Source organism: Phaenicophaeus curvirostris, chromosome W (assembly GCF_032191515.1).
Source record: "Phaenicophaeus curvirostris isolate KB17595 chromosome W, BPBGC_Pcur_1.0, whole genome shotgun sequence".
Taxonomy (NCBI): Eukaryota; Metazoa; Chordata; class Aves; order Cuculiformes; family Cuculidae; genus Phaenicophaeus; species Phaenicophaeus curvirostris.
Window position 1 is genome coordinate 3,063,049 of NC_091430.1, and position 14,458 is coordinate 3,077,506.

Here is a 14,458-nt window from a genome sequence, read left to right on the forward strand (position 1 = left end):
ATCTAACATTGCCAAGTTCACCACTAAACCATGTCCCTAAATGCCACATCTACAGAACTTTTAAATACCTCCAGGGATGGGGACTCAACCTAATTTCCATGTGATCATTCTCAGGCGCTTCTGTGGTTTCTAACACATCGATAACCCTTGTGTCTTTTCTGCCACATGGATCTCCATCCCTTACCTCCACTGACACGGCAGACCAAAGGATCTCACCAGCACACCTTCCCTCAAACATCGGCACGGTGCGCCCAGTCCAATCTCTAGCGAGCCTGGTTTTATCCTTTCCCCCCCTTCAAATGTTCAATGTCTTCATCAATGACCTGGATGAAGGCATCGAGTGCACCCTTAGCAAGTTTGCAGACGACACTAAGCTGGGTGGAAGTGTCGATCTGCTGGAGGGTAGGGAGGCTCTGCAAAGGGATCTGAACAGGCTGGACCGCTGGGCTGAGTCCAATGTCATGAGGTTTAACAAGGCCAAATGCTGGGTCCTGCACTTGGGACACAACAACCCTATGCAGTGCTACAGACTAGGAGAAGTCTGTCTAGAAAGCTGCCTGGAGGAGAGGGACCTGGGGGTGTTGGTTGACAGCGACTGAACATGAGCCAGCAGTGTGCCCAGGTGGCCAAGAAGGCCAATGGCATCTTGGCTTGTATCAGAAACGGCGTGACCAGCAGGTCCAGGGAGGTTATTCTCCCTCTGTACTCGGCACTGGTGAGACCGCTCCTCGAATCCTGTGTTCAGTTCTGGGCCCCTCACCACAAGAAGGATGTTGAGGCTCTGGAACGAGTCCAGAGAAGAGCAACAAAGCTGGTGAAGGGGCTGGAGAACAGGCCTTATGAGGAACGGCTGAGAGAGCTGGGGTTGTTTAGCCTGGAGAAGAGGAGGCTGAGGGGTGACCTCATTGCTCTCTACAACTACCTTAAAGGAGGTTGTGGAGAGGAGGGTGCTGGCCTCTTCTTCCAAGTGACAGGGGACAGGACAAGAGGGAATGGCCTCAAGCTCCGCCAGGGGAGGTTTAGGCTAGACGTTAGGAAAAAATTCTTTACAGAAAGGGTCATTGGGCACTGGAACAGGCTGCCCAGGGAGGTGGTTGAGTCACCTTCCCTGGAGGTGTTTAAGGCACGGGTGGACGAGGTGCTGAGGGATATGGTTTAGTGTTTGATAGGAACGGTTGGACTCGATGATCCGGTGGGTCTCTTCCAACCTGGTTATTCTGTGATTCTGTGAAATCTAGCTTAAAGCTAGAGCTATATTTCCGTGAGGCCTGCCAACTCCTGCACAAGGATGCTTTCCCCCCTTTGAGACAGGTGTACCCCATCTGTTGCCAGCAGGCCGGGTGTCGTGCAAACCGACCCATGATCAAAAGCCCCAAAATTCTGCCAGTGACACCAGTCATGGAGCCAGGTACTGATCTGCTGGCTCTTCCTGTTTCTTCCAACAACATTCCCTGCAACTGGAAGGAGAACACTAGTCGTGCTCCTGATCCCTTAACCAGTCATCCCAAGGCCCTGAAGTCTCTTTTGATTGCCCTTGGACTTCCTGTTGCAACATCATTGCTGCCTACATAAAAAAGCAATAATGGATAATAATCCGAGGGCTATACGGCCATAGGGTAGGAAGTTTTCTCTTCACATCTTTAACCCGGGCTCCAGGGAGGCAGCAGAATTCCCTAAGAAGGGAGCCCGGTCGGTAAATTGGGCCTTCTGTCCCCCTCAGGAGAGATTCTCCTATGACAATGACTTGTCTTTCTTTCTTTATGGAAGTGGTTTTGATGTAGGGCATAGACCGACTTAACCTTGGCGACACCTCCAAGCTAGATGAACCATCATCCTCATCACTGTTTGGTTCCACTTGCAGAGCCTCGTACCTAATGCAAGGGCACCTGGGAAGGTGGGGTAGTCACGGAGGAGAAGTGCCTGCTGCGCCGGGCAGGAATTTGTCGCCATTGCCCCCTATCCCTTATGCCATCATGTTCAGTCAGGTGGAGAGAGGACAGGGAATCCTCCATAGCATGTGTCCTGTCTGCCTGACAGGCCTTCCAAGCGAAGGTAGAGTGTGATTCCAGTGATCTGTCTCTCTCTCAGACTCCATGGTACTCCTCAACCTACTCACCCCCTCCCAGAGCTCTGTCACTAAGCTGAGGAGTTCCTCCACCTGGGTGCACCTCTCACAGGTGTGCTCACTACTGCCATCTGATACTGGCATAACAGTAGGGCACACCCTGCTGCCTGACACCTGGGTGGCAGCGTGTTCCCACCGGAGCTCTGTCTGGGAAGCTGCGGCAGTCTTGGTGGATGCAGAGTTTAGAGAGGCCATGGCCTTCTGCCAGGTAGATACCACTGCTCATTGGTCAGGCCAGCAGTTACAGTGCCTTTCCTGCATGCTGTTTCCCCCTCAACTGCTGCACAAACTTCTGATACACCACACCCTGTTTGCTCACCCTAGTCTCTAGTACTCCCTAGGAGTTTCTTTTACAGGTGTGGGGGCTTGGCCATGGTTGCCCCTGGCCCCATCCAGGTCTTGTCAGCCGCTGTCTCGTGAGCTGCTGGCTCCTGGCGGGTGCCTCCACTCCCCTGAGTTTTCCCTGGTTCAGGAAACCTCCCTGCGCACCTAACTAGAATGCTCCACTTTGGATAGTGCTGGCACTGGTGCTGCTCACATCAGCAACTGAGATAAACACGGGCATTTTTAAAATCAGAGTTTTTAAATGCTTGGATTTTACACAAAACAGCATCAAAAACATGTATTGGCATATTTTGTAGATGACTAATCATATGCGATTGCCAGCCACCTGTTCTGATAAAATTCCGCCTGACATATCTCACTGTATTTAAGAAAAACACTTTTATTTTCATAGGCAACACATTTTCCTTCCCGAAATTTAGAAAAGCTTTTGTTACCATTGTGACCAATCCGTATGAAAGAAAAATACAGTAAAACTTCGTAGCAATGATGGTGTAATGATAAACTTCCAGAAAGACATTTTGGTACACAACACCTAAAACACCACTACACATTAAAGTGTCCGTAAGTATATCTCAACACAGCCAAAATATATATTTAACACAATGAATTTCAATAGCAAGAACTCATCTCTCTTGCCCTCAAAAGCTTTCAGTAGCAACAGTTGATTGGAGGGAGACCTCTCACCCTCAAACAGGCAGCAGTGAAATATGGTACATTAATTCTAAGGAGAAAAACAATCCGAGATGTTGGACAATTCACTATCGGTATTCAAAATCTGTTTCCTAAAGAATGGCAAAAGATTGGCTAATAGGTACTTGAAGCTAATATAAACTCAACAGAAAGCAAGAACTCTCTACAAACAATTTTAGATAAATTTGCATCATTCCAACCCACTAGTGACTGATCTCACTGTTTAAACTGTTTGGAGAGGATTCCCAAACCATCAGTAGGAAGATACGTTCCTTGGTGGTACTGTTGTGAATACATATTTAAGAAAGGGCAAAACCCAAGTGGATCGGCAGAGGAGTGTGTGTGGGGGGGAAGTGTGAGAAACTGCAGAGGGTTCAGAAAAGGAGATATTCCATGGTGTTAGAGAAGATATCCACACTGCGATCTGTGTAGGACCCATGCTGGAGCAGTTAGATATTTCCTGAAGGAACTGTGGCCCATGAATAACCCATGCCAGAGCAGTTTTCCTGACAGGACTGTCTCTCCTGGAAGAGCCCTTGCTGGAAGCAGATTTTCCTGACAGGAACTGTGGCCTGTAGAGAACACATGCCAGAGCAGGGGGAATGTAAGTACAAGAGGGAAGGAGCAGCAGAGAGCAGTTGTTATGTATGGACTGTAAACTCCTTTCCCTGATTTTCCTTGTACCATCTTGGGGGTGGTAGAGGAGTCTAGAGTGAAGGAATGAAGCTGAGCATGGGAAAGTGATGAGGTAAGGAATGTTTTAATGTTTGTCTTCCTATTTCTTACTACCTGAACTTATTTTAATTGGCAATAAATTAATTTTCCCCAATTTAAGCCTGTTTTGCCTGTGACAGTATCTAGTAAGCAATCTCCCTGTCTTTATCTCGACCCATGAGCTTTCTCATCCTATTTTCTCCCCCTGCCCCACTGTGGAGGGGGAGTGAGTGGGTGGGAGTTTGGCCCATAGCCAAGTATAAGCCGCCACAAGTTAGTTTAAATGTGATCAGAAAATCACAAGGAATAAGTACAGTGGTAGTGAAATTTCAGATACAACCTCCACCTTGAACTGCCAATTATGAGAAATCTGGAGAGTATAAGATTTTATACTTATACTGTTTCGTGCACTCTTTCCTTTCACACCAAGAGTGGAAAGGATGAAATCCAAGAGACTACTGACTGATCTGACACAAATAGGATCAGCTTCATATTCACAGAGATCATCACAACTCATTGACATTGACAGAGCACTCCAAACTGCCCTTTTGCAGCTGACCTATAACGATGAGACTCCCTTTCAAACGGGTCAAGGGTTAACTACTATTTTAGTTAAGAAGAGTTCAGAAGACTAATCCACACAGCTAATTTTATCACTTCCTCAGTTACTGGACCATGCCATGTTCCATCCTGTTAGCTCTTTCCTCTCCCATGAACTGCTGAACCTAGTTTAGAATCTCCCCTATGGCTTTCAAGTGCCAGTAGACGTGTTCCTCTTTTTCTTTAAATGAGGAATATAAAAGTCATCATAACTAAATCAATGACAAAGTATGCATTACTAATTTACAGTCTGCTGTAACAGCTCATAATAGTATCAGCATACATTTTAAAATAGTGACCCATATCCCACTTGTTTACTATAAACATGTCTACAGCACTACTTACTGGTTCATTTAAAAAACTTAAGCCATGTGTATCAAATAAAAACAACTCTATACTAGTCTGTCATTCTCAGAGAAGTCAATGAGCAGCACACTAAGTCATCTTGGTTTGGTACAGAATTAAACCTTTACCAAACAATTCTTAAGCAATTAAACTGGGCTTAACATAAAACTCAGCTGAGTGTTTAAGTTAAATGTCTCAAAATCACATGACTTAGGATCATGACTTAATATGCCCCATAAAAGCCTTTATGCTAAAAAATATACAACCTATTTAGGTATTTAAATAACTGTATGTCAACACAACAATTAAGACAAAACTAGCCACCCTCAAGTACGAAAGGCAACCCACCTCTGATAGTCTTCCCATCATACACTCCTTTCTCTGAGCGGTTGAAAAAGAACAAGAGAAATTAAATTTTAACTCTACCTGTCTCTAGAAAAATAAATGTTTATCTTTGCCTTGTAAGGAGATAGACAAGATTGAATAATGAAGAGTCGGTGGAAGGAATTAGAGTAGTTTTACATCAGGTGTTATGTTTGGGAAACTGTTAATCACAGAAGATATTTCTGCCAGACAAATTGCTTTGGACTAATGCATGTTGTATATCACCACTATAAAACTTCATACTCAAAAAATAACTAGTAGCATTTTAATAAATTTCACCTTTCCCCAGCTTATTTTAGAGTTCACCCACCAGAGATGCAGCCAGATGCAACATCTAGCTGTCAGACACTGATTTCAATCATGTCTAAGCTATTACCTCTGTCTTTTTACTCATAGCAGCATTTAGCTGCTACTATTTTGAATTGCAGTAGAGAGAATAATACATGCCATGAATGTATAGGATAAGCAAATATCCTTCACACAAATAGCAGTCACCTTATAAAAGTACTTCAGTATGTTATTTTTTTTTAAAAAAAGGTGAAAAATCCTTCTAAAAAACTAAAGCTGTAATGGATGCTAGAGTACATGTGCCCAGATTATGGTTTGCAACCCTCTTGTCTCTGAATTGTAAATTACTGAATTGTACTGACAGGATAATTTCTCTCAAACATTCAAAATTATGTTTAGAACTCTGCCAATGGTGCATTCTTTCCCACTGTCTTCCCAAAAGAATTAAAATCTGACTCCACATATACACAGTCTGAATACTACTCCACATGATTTTCAAGAGCAAAATGACTACAACAATACAGATACATTTCTAGAATGGCACTTCCAGTTATTGAGAACGATATTTTAGGAAAGATATTAGCAACTTACTTGTGTGAAGTTCTTTTCTTCATCATGCTCGCAGAGACTCCTGTATGACCTACAATATAAATGATGGAATTACTGAACAATAAAGTGTGTTTATACACAATGTCAAAAAGTATCTCTTTTTCAAGTAAAAAAATTAAACACCTCATGTTGTGATTGATCAATGAGCTCCTACAATGAAAGGAGGCTCTGAGGAGATAAGCAAGGACTATGTAATCAGGAAGCTAAGTGAAGTAGGGAGTGATTACAACTATTACAAAAAGCTGAACTTCTTTCAACACAAAGGAGATGGGAGATAGTTTTTGTTCTAGATAAATGGCTACAACAGTTGTGTAACTGTCCTTGAGTTGTTAATAATAATAATAACAACAATAATAATCTCCTGAGTTAGCGAGGTCAGAATGGGTGGGTGTATATGTGGCTCAGTCAAACTGAGTAGAAAAACTCAGTATAGAGTCAAAATAAAGTTTAAAGACTCAATATAGCATATACAATATAAAAACTGTACGACTAACAGAAAGAACTTTTAAGAGAGCAACAGGCTTGAGTCTGTTTTAACCCACATATTCCTTCCCAACGACTGAGAATGCCCAGCATCGTGATGGAGACTAGCAATAAGAATCACATTTGTATTGTGATTTGACTGTATATTGCAACTGCTATACTCTGCTAAATGTAACTTGCACTTGTAAAGTACTTGTAAAGACTTAAGTAAATTGCCATATCATTTTGTTAAATCAAAGTCCTATGCAGTGTCAAATAACTTCAAAAAACTAAAGTTGTTATTAAACATTAAACCCTCTGTATATGGAATATCTAAAAGGACCCAGTCAGAATGTGTTGGACACATGTATGTTATCAATAAAAAAACCCCCTCACTTATCTGTAGAAACATGTTCAGAATCTCATCTATGGATGTTTAAATTCACATCTACAGAGAAATACTTACTTGATGTTTCTCTACAGATCCAAACAAATCCTTTAACATTATGTGCGTGTTCCAAACATAGCTCTGTCATATGTATTTTGAAAATTCATTTTCATAATAGCAGTAGTGTCACACAAGAGTTATGCACTGAAAGTGCAATTAACCTTAAAAGTTTTCATAAATATCTTTGGATCTTTGGATTTTCAGATGGAGAAAAAAAGACAGAAATGGCAGAATTCAAATAAGACTACATACATCTTGTTTCCAACACTCAAGCTTGTACTGAATCCATGGAAAGATGCATCTTGGGTTTTAACAACAGCTGGAATTTTAAGTTTTCAAAAATGAGGCCCTCCATGCAAATAGCTACAGTAAAGATCTTATTTGCAATTTTTTACTATTAAAAGACCAAGTAAATAGAACTACCCTTTGAATACGTTTATAAGAACTATCAGCTAAAAATTAAAATAAAAGATATCACAAAAAGTCTGAATAGAAACCCAAAAGACTTTGGAACTTGACTGCAACTAGTAAACAAGCATCCTCACCATATCATTAGCTACCCCTTAGCTATATGAGAAAAATGTTTAAAAACATGCTTAAAAAAAATCCATCCTCACAAAGTAGAAGAATATGCAAACACAGATTTCACATTTTCCATTACTAGTTGATGAGACAATGCAAGATTAAAATAAATCAGTTCAAGTAATTAAAATGCTATAGAAAAAACATTCACATCTTCATCAGGGTGGTTCAGCACAAAACATGTTTTCTGTCCTCTGCTCAGAGACTCTGAATCTTATCATACAGTGCAATGTATTTAGCCTTCTAAAGCAAAAGAAACTCTACAGGTACACAGAAGGAAGATCTATTATAGAAGCTGCAAAACCACAAAGGAGAAGCTATGCATGCTACTGAGAATGAGTGTTTGCCCTGTTCAGTAAGTGCTAACCTTAGGTACCTCTTATTTTTGGTAGGACTCAAGTTCTACAGCCAGATGTCTTTCACAAATTCACTTATGTCCAAAAATTCTTGGCTATCCATGCACAATCTCCATGCATGAAATGACATGCATCCAACTAACAAATATTTACAATGCTGACCTAAGAGTTTGAGCAGACTACTCTTTTTACCTATAAGGTGAAAGAACTTGACAGTTCCTGAATGATTTCAAGAACTTGCGTGTTCACCACCTTTCCCCAGAGAGACCTGGACAGGCTGGAGAGCTGGGCAGGGAGGAACATAATGAAATCCAACAAAGGCAAGTGCAGAGTCCCGCACCTCAGGAGGAATAACCCCATGCACCAGTACAGGCTGGGGTTGGCTAGGGAAAGCAACTTGGCGGAAGTTGATGAGCCAGCAATGTGCCTTCATGGCCAAGAAGGCCAACGGTATCCTGGGGTGCATCATGAAGAGTGTGGCCAGCAGGTGCAGGGAGGTTCTCCTCCCCCTCTACTCTGCCCTAGTGAGTCCCCATCTGGAGTCCTGTGTCCACTTCTGGGCTCCCCAGCTCAAGACAGACAAGGAACTACTGGAGAGTCCAGTGGAAGACCATGAAGATGATCAGGAGATAGGAGCATCTCTCTTATGAGGAGAAGCTTTCTGCTTCAGAAACTGTCAGCCTCTGGCCTGGACAGGCACACACTCTCCTGGGTGGAAAACTGGTTGGATGGCTGGGCCCAGAGTGTTGTGGTAAATGGAAGTCTGGCTGGAAAGCTGCCTGGAGGAGAAAGACCTGGGGGTGTTGGTTGACAGCCAACTGAACATGAGTCAGCAATGTGCCCAGGTGGCCAAGAAGGCCAATGGCATCTTGGCTTGTATCAGAAACGGCGTGGCTAGCAGGTCCAGGGAGGTTATTCTCCCTCTGTACTCGGCACTGGTGAGACTGCTCCTTGAATCCTGTGTTCACTTCTGGGCCCCTCACCACAAGAAGAATATTGAGTCTCTGGAGTGAGTCCAGAGAAGAGCAATGAAGCTGGTGAAGGGGCTGGAGAACAGGCCTTATGAGGAACAGCTGAGAGAGCTGGGGTTGTTTAGCCTGGAGAAGAGGAGGCTGAGGGGAGACCTCATTGCTCTCTACATCTACCTGAAAGGAGGTTGTGGGGAGGAGGGTGCTGGCCTCTTCTCCCAAGTGACAGGGGACAGGACAAGAGGGAATGGCCTCAAGCTCCACCAGGGGAGGTTTAGGATGAACATTAGGAAACATTTTTTCACAGAAAGGGTCATTGAGCACTGGAACAGGCTGCCCAGGGAGGTGGTTGAGTCACCTTCCCTGGAGGTGTTTAAGGGACGGGTGGATGAGGTGCTGAGGGGCATGGTTTAGTGTTTGATAGGAATGGTTGGACTCGATGATCCGGTGGGTCTCTTCCAATCTGGTTATTCTATAATTCCATGATCTTATCAGTGCTTATAAATATGTAAAGGACAGGCGTCAAAAGGATGGGGCCGGAGTCTTTTCAACAATGCCCAGTGACAGGACAAGGGGTAATGGGTACAAACTGAAGTACAGGAAGTTGCATCTTAACACTAGGAAAACCTTCTTTACTGTGAGTGTGATGGACCGCTGGAACAGGTTGCCCAGAGAGACTGTGGAGTTTCTTTCCTTGGAGATACTCAAAACCTGCCTGGATGTGTTCCTGTGCAAACTGTTCTAGATGAATCTGCTTTAGCAGGGTGACTGAACTGGATGATCTCCACAGGTCCCTTCCAACCCTGACCATTCTGTGATTCTGTATCTAGCTCTAAACAAAGTCAACTAAGCAAACTGAGTACTGCACAGTTTCTTGTGATGGCAGCTTAAGATAATGCCCAGTTTAATAAAAAGTTATGTAATTTAGATGAATAATGTGAATATACTCTACTTACAAGAAGAGATAACAAGTACATGAATATCCCAGCACAGGAAAGGCATGTACCTGTTAGAGTGGGTCCAGAGAAGGACTACAAAATGAACAGAGGGCTGGAGCACTTCTCCTATGAAGAGAGGCTGAGAGATTTGAGGTTGATCAGCCTGGAGAAGAGAAGACACTGGGGACACCTTGCTATGGCCTTTCAATATACATAGGGGGCTTATATGAAAGACGAGGAGAGACTTACCAGGGCCTGTAGTGACAGGACAAAGGGCAAAGGTTTCGTCCTGGTTTAGCCCCAACCCCCGGCCCAGTCAGCAGCTAAATTCTGAGCAATTGTAGTACCAGTTCTCCCCCTCACAGGAAAAGGGAAATGAGAGAGAGAGATTTGTGAGTTGGAAACTAAAACTAAAACACTAAAACAGTTTTAAGGAAAGTATAACAATGGAAAGAAAAAGATAATTATTAATAAGAGAACAAAATAGATATAAAACCAAAACTGCCCCATCTCCCATGACAATAGGTCACCATTGATGCTGCAGAGCAGGCAAGGGGAAAGTACAGGACTGGTCTCAACAGCAGACGGGAGCTAGATTCAGGAACTGCATTCAGGAATGCACAGATTGAGATCAGGAGTAGATGGACAGCTGAGGTCCTCACTGGATGTTAGCTATTGAAGAAAGCTTGATCTTTGTGATCCCTCAGCTATCCTGAGTATGATGCATATGAAATGGAATACTTCGTTGCTCAGTTTTGGGTCACCCGTTCTGTCCACTCCTCCCTGCAGGTGCAACCCTTTGTTGCCCTTTTGACTTGCAGCACTCCATCAACTTGAGGATGGCCTTGGTTCTCCTCTCCTCTCCTCTCCTCTCCTCTCCTCTCCTCTCCTCTCCTCTCCTCTCCTCTCCTCTCCTCTCCTCTCCTCTCCTCTCCGGGAACCTCTACCCCCTTAGATCGCATCTTGGGAGCAAGGATTTCACTGGTAAGAATTAAAGAATCAAAGCACCCTTTATGAATTTTGGTTTGGTTTGGCTGCCTACTCGTAAGTTGGAGATGTCCTCCAGGGTTGGGCTTGAAAGGTACTTAATTTGGGCTTGGGGTTAGACTCCCCAGTTTGGTACATAATTGCAATTTTGGTTTTGGTTTGGTTGCGGTTTGTCTTTGTCTGTGTGACTGTCTGCGTGAGGGACTCTCTGTTTGTAATTGTCTATGTGAAGAGTTAGAGCCCTAACTGGTTTAAAATTTGGAAAACTGACTTTGGAAGGGCTTGCTGACCTGTTTTGTGTAAAGTGACTTTGATATGGTTTGTTGATCTGTTCTGTTTAAATATGCATGCAGGATCATTGCAAGGAGGTGGTGGTAGTGTTTAGAAATCCCCTCCGGAGTGCGTTTTAGGGCACTGGAAACACTTAGGTGGGCCCCCAGGGGAACAGCAACAAAAGAAAATTTAATTCAATACTGTAATCAGTGGTCGCTGTAGTATAAATCAGATGAAGGAGAATGATGGTCTGCTGATGGGTCACTGAATTATAATACTTTGTTGCAATTAATGCTTTTTTAAAGAAGAGAACAAAAATGGGATGAAACTGTGCATTCGGATATGTTTTATATGTTGTAGAATTACCCAGAGGGTCAAAAAGAATGTGGTATAAATTTAGCACCAGATAATCTCCTTGTCTTAGCCTTGGAAAAAGATAAGAGAAAGGCTTTGAAAAAATGTTATTCTGCTTGTAATATTGGGCAAAGATGTTTGCAAGTATATGAACTGTAAAAATCGACTGAGCCGACTGCTATGGGGGTAAGAGGTGCGGTGGCAGGCGCTGCCCTTACTGCCCTGGGCTGACTGTCCGGAAGGAGCTTTTGCACACACATGGCAAGACCCCCCCGCTCACGTGCTGGTGGGGCATGGACTGGCCTGATAAAAGAACTTGCAAGGAGCCACGGGGCACACGCCAGTCACTCCAGTCGTATCCCTGGACCATGTGGCCTGGAAAAAGCTGCTGCTGGAGCGACCGCAGGTTCCCGAGGAACTGCTGGCTACCCATTGGAGTGGTGACTCTTTCCTTTTCCTTTCTCTCTCTTCCCTTCCCTCCCCTCCCCCCCCCCCCCCCCCGGCATATGTCTCATTTGCCTGCGTTTTCTTGACTGGCATCGGTGTGGGTCGGATAAATTCAAGTGACCTTGGCTGTGTTCAGGGATCAGATCATGATTTGATCAGATCGAAATCTGTTTTCTGCAACTTTGAGAAGTTGCCCCCCCATATCTCGGCTGTGCACCCGAGTATTTTGGTCTGTTTTGGTCAAAGCCAGAATAAATTTTGCTTTTGATTTTTGCCCTGAGAGTGACCTTATTGGCTTCTGGATCACCACACAGATAAACGAACCATCTTCTTTCAACTCTGCAGGTTGAAAGAAGGCCTGGACAGGAGTGTGTAGCTTATGGATCCAGGGAATGACCTGAACAATAAAAAGAGTGAACCTGAGGACGAAATTGGCTTATTAATCACTCCTGGATGCTCTCTTGGAGGGTCGCACAATGAGAGATCAGAGGTAGATGAATGAAAGAATGATGCTCAGGGTGGTAGATCATTAACAGGAGCAGAAGGTTTCACTCCGATAGCGGGGCGAACGAGAGGTAAACAGGGAGAAGTTCTACCAACTCCTTTATGTCAGACTGTGGGAAATGCAGAACCAGTGATTTATTATAAAAGTCCCTATTTCCTATTTCTATTACCGATTTGAACAACTGGAAATTAGCAGCTGGAAATGATAGAGACAATCCAGATCAGACAGTCAGTGCTTTTGAGAGAATGATTAAAACTCAAGGCTGACTGAAAGGCGTTAGGGCAATTATGCAAGTGTTGTTTGATGCTTCATGAAGCAGGTATCAGGAGTTTTACAGGGAACAATGGCTCCATTGTTTTACAAGGAGCTGAGGCACAAGACTCAGGAATGTTATTGGATATGGCTTGGACTATGTATAGAAATAGAGAGAGAAAAAGAGATTAATAGCGGTGCTAGAAGGGAACCCTCATGGAAAAAGAAGATATAGGGGGACACAAGGGAAGGGGCCAAGGCTGGAGCTCCTTCCCACAGAAAGTCCAGGTACTGTCAGGAGAAAATCAGTGTGCTTATTGTAAAATGGAGGGGCATTGGAAGTGGGAATGCCCTCTTGAATTAAGGTACTCTTCCGAATCCCCTGTTCTCTGTAGAAGAGAATTAAAGGAGAATGGAGGAATTTTCCACAGAACCTCTGCCTAAAATCAGGCTGGGGGAAGAGGAAATTGAATTTCTGGTGGACACCAGGGCTGTGTATTCAGTATTGAATACTTTGAAAGGATAATAATAATAATATATAAATATAATAAAATATAAGCAGTATTGGTGTGATGGGAGCCAGGGAAAGCCGATCATGGTTTTAAATGTTTGACATTTAAATTAGCAAAACAGTGGGGAACTCACCAGATTTTGTATTTGCCAGGCTCCCCAAAGCCGTTGTTAGGAAAGGATTGGCTTGAAAAATTAGAAGCTCAAATAAGACTTGGAGAAGGGGAACTTGAAGCTTATATACCAGGATCTAAATATATTGAAGGGACAGCTTTATTATGACAGGATGTCAACGTTCAAGGAAAATAATCCCTCGAGAGTTTGAAGATGCTGTGGTCCCGACAGTGTGGGCTGGAGAGATACCTGGGAGGTCCAAGTGAGCAGAACTTGTAAGAGGTGATTTGAAACCAAGATCGTTCCTGGTAAGAATTAAACAATATCCTTTGAAATTGGAAGCTAAGCTTGGGTTAATTCAGCAATTCTTGAAAGATAAGTTCTTAGTAGAATGTGAGTCAAAATATAATATCCTGATTTTTATCGGTGAAAAGGCAAATGGTAAGGGTTACCATTTAGTACAGGATCTTAGAGCAATGAACACAATTGTTCAGGACATACAGCCAGTGGTTGTGAATCCCTATACTATTTCAACAGCTTTAACTGAAATAATAGGGTTGGTTTACAGTGCTAGACATATAAGATGTCTTTTTCTACATTCCCCTTGAAAAGGGAAATCAAGAGCTTTTTGCTTTCGAATGGGAAAATCCTGAAACTGGCAGACCAACTCAGTATACATGGACAGTTCTACCCCAAGGACTGAAAACCAGTCCAACAATTTCTGGGAATCAATTAGCCAAAGAACTAGAAATATGGGAAAATGAAAATGATGGGGGAACAATATTACAATACATGGATAATATACTCATTGCTGTGACTGCTAAAGAAGATTGTTTGTGACTGACTACGAATCTTTTAAACTTTTTGGACTGAGTGGATACAGAGTTTCCAGAGAGAAGACTTGAAGAACTTGTGACTTGGATTTGAGATACAAAAAGGAGAGCGACAACTGGGAACGGAAAGAAAAGAAACTGTTTGCCAGCTACCCCGGACAGTTTGTGAATTGAGAACTTTACTTGGGATGGTGGGATGGTGTCGGCTCTGGATTTCAAATTACAGACTGTTAGTCAAACCTTTGTATGAGGTATTGAAGACATCTACCCCATAGTACCTGGATTGGACTGATAACAGCAGAGCAGCCTACAAATATTTGAAATAGTCT

At 43.2% G+C, this 14,458-nt stretch overlaps 1 protein-coding gene across 8 annotated transcripts in view; it reads right to left on the reverse strand.

The window, feature by feature from the left end:
* Positions 1-14,458, reverse strand: part of LOC138732947 (spindlin-Z-like) — a 143,992-nt gene that overhangs the window by 16,480 nt on the left and 113,054 nt on the right. For all 8 annotated transcript variants that reach the window (XM_069879756.1, XM_069879753.1, XM_069879754.1 and 5 more), the window contains one exon: positions 6,083-6,131. In XM_069879756.1, coding sequence (XP_069735857.1) covers positions 6,083-6,131 — 49 coding nt within the window. The remainder of the gene's footprint in view (positions 1-6,082; positions 6,132-14,458) is intronic.